This window comes from Pterocles gutturalis, unplaced genomic scaffold (assembly GCF_000699245.1).
Source record: "Pterocles gutturalis isolate BGI_N339 unplaced genomic scaffold, ASM69924v1 scaffold15299, whole genome shotgun sequence".
Lineage (NCBI taxonomy): Eukaryota > Metazoa > Chordata > Aves > Pterocliformes > Pteroclidae > Pterocles > Pterocles gutturalis.
This window is the reverse complement of record NW_010135991.1, coordinates 1,388-2,843: the sequence shown is the minus strand read 5'-3', so window position 1 is coordinate 2,843 and position 1,456 is coordinate 1,388. Positions and strand designations below refer to the sequence as shown.

At 59.0% G+C, this 1,456-nt stretch overlaps 1 protein-coding gene across 1 annotated transcript in view; it reads left to right on the top strand.

Annotated features, from left to right (window-relative positions):
* Positions 1–1,456, top strand: part of LOC104468113 (DNA polymerase epsilon catalytic subunit A-like) — a gene marked incomplete at both ends in the record, with an annotated part of 9,819 nt that overhangs the window by 7,007 nt on the left and 1,356 nt on the right. The window contains 2 exon segments of the mRNA XM_010082137.1: positions 578–754; positions 1,162–1,385. Coding sequence (XP_010080439.1) covers positions 578–754; positions 1,162–1,385 — 401 coding nt within the window.

The following is a 1,456-nucleotide window of genomic DNA, read 5'->3' as shown; positions in this document are numbered from 1 at the left end:
TGCTGGGAGGACAGGCGGAGGGAGTTGGGCTTGTTCAGGCTGGAGACGAGAAGGCACCGAGGAGACCTTACAGCAGCCTTACAGTGCTGAAAGGGGGCTTCTAAGAAAGATGGGGACAGACTTTTTAGTAGGACCTGTAGCGATAGGACAAGGGGTAACGGTTTGAAGCTAAAAGAGGGTGGACTTAGACTAGACAGAAGGAAGAAATGTTTTACAGTGAGGGTGGTGAGACACTGGCACAGGTTGACCAGAGAGGTGGGAGATGCCCCATCCCTGGAAACATGCAGGGTCAGGCTGGCCGGGGCTCTGAGCAACCTGATCTAGCTGGAGATGCCCCTGCTCCTTGCGGTGGCATTGGTCTAGATGACCTTTAAAAGTCCCTTCCAACTCAAACCATTCTACGATTCTATGATGGGGGTCAGGCAGGGGGAGGTTTCTCCGCATGTTGCGCATCCCTGCCGCATTTCAGCAGGGCTTAGTGGAAGGCATCTTGTGATGTGCAGAGGGGAGAGCCTCCCGGAACCGTGTAGCCAGGGTCCCTCTCTCCCGGCTCCAACCCAATCCCCTTTGGGCGCAGGTACGCAGCAACCAGATGCCGAATCTCACCACCCTCTTCTCGGCGGAGCGCAGCGCACTGCTGGAAAAGGTGGGTGAAGAGTTGCTGCCCCCGGACAAGCACACCTTCGAAGTTCGTGCTGAGACAGACCCCAAGGCCGTCTACAGAGCAATCCAGCGGCTGCTGCTGGGCTACAAGGTGAGGTGAAGATGTGAGGAAGGTCCCGCAGGGACTTTGTCCATGCAGGCCCATGGGAGGGGGAAGATGCTGTGGAAAACACTGGTGCACCAGTTCCAGCACCGCCTGCACATAGTTGTTGGCCTGAAGGTCAAGGGTAGAAATGGGCATTGCTCAAGGACTTTGTCTTGCTTGGGGTGGCTTGCCTAGGGCAGTGCCAGCAGCGAGGCCACCTCAGCATCTCCCCCATCCCTGCGCTCAGCTGGAGAGCTGGTTGCATGGAGGTGGGTGCTTCAGGAGTGCTGATGTGTGCTGTCCCCACCGTGGGGACCTGCTGCAGGGACGGGGCATGCGGCACTGCTGGTCTCCTGCTGAGCAGAGGTCGTTGCTGGAGAGGTGTACCAGGACATGTCCTCTTCTTCGTGCAGGACGAGCGCCGGGGTCCCACTTTGGTGGCTGTGCAGTCTAACTGGGACCTGAAACGGCTGGCGAGCGGGATCCCCATCATTGAGGAGTTCCCCTTGGTCCCCATCCGGCTGGTAGATGACATCAGCTACTCGGTGCTGGACTGGCAGCGCTATGCCGCCCGCCGCATGATCCGCCACTACCTCAACCTGGACACCTGCCTCTCCCAGGCTTTCGAGATGAGCAGGTGCCTGGGGTGGCTGTGTTCCGCTGGGGCTGCCGTGCCCTTGATGGGATCACGGAAGGGTGGCATGATCC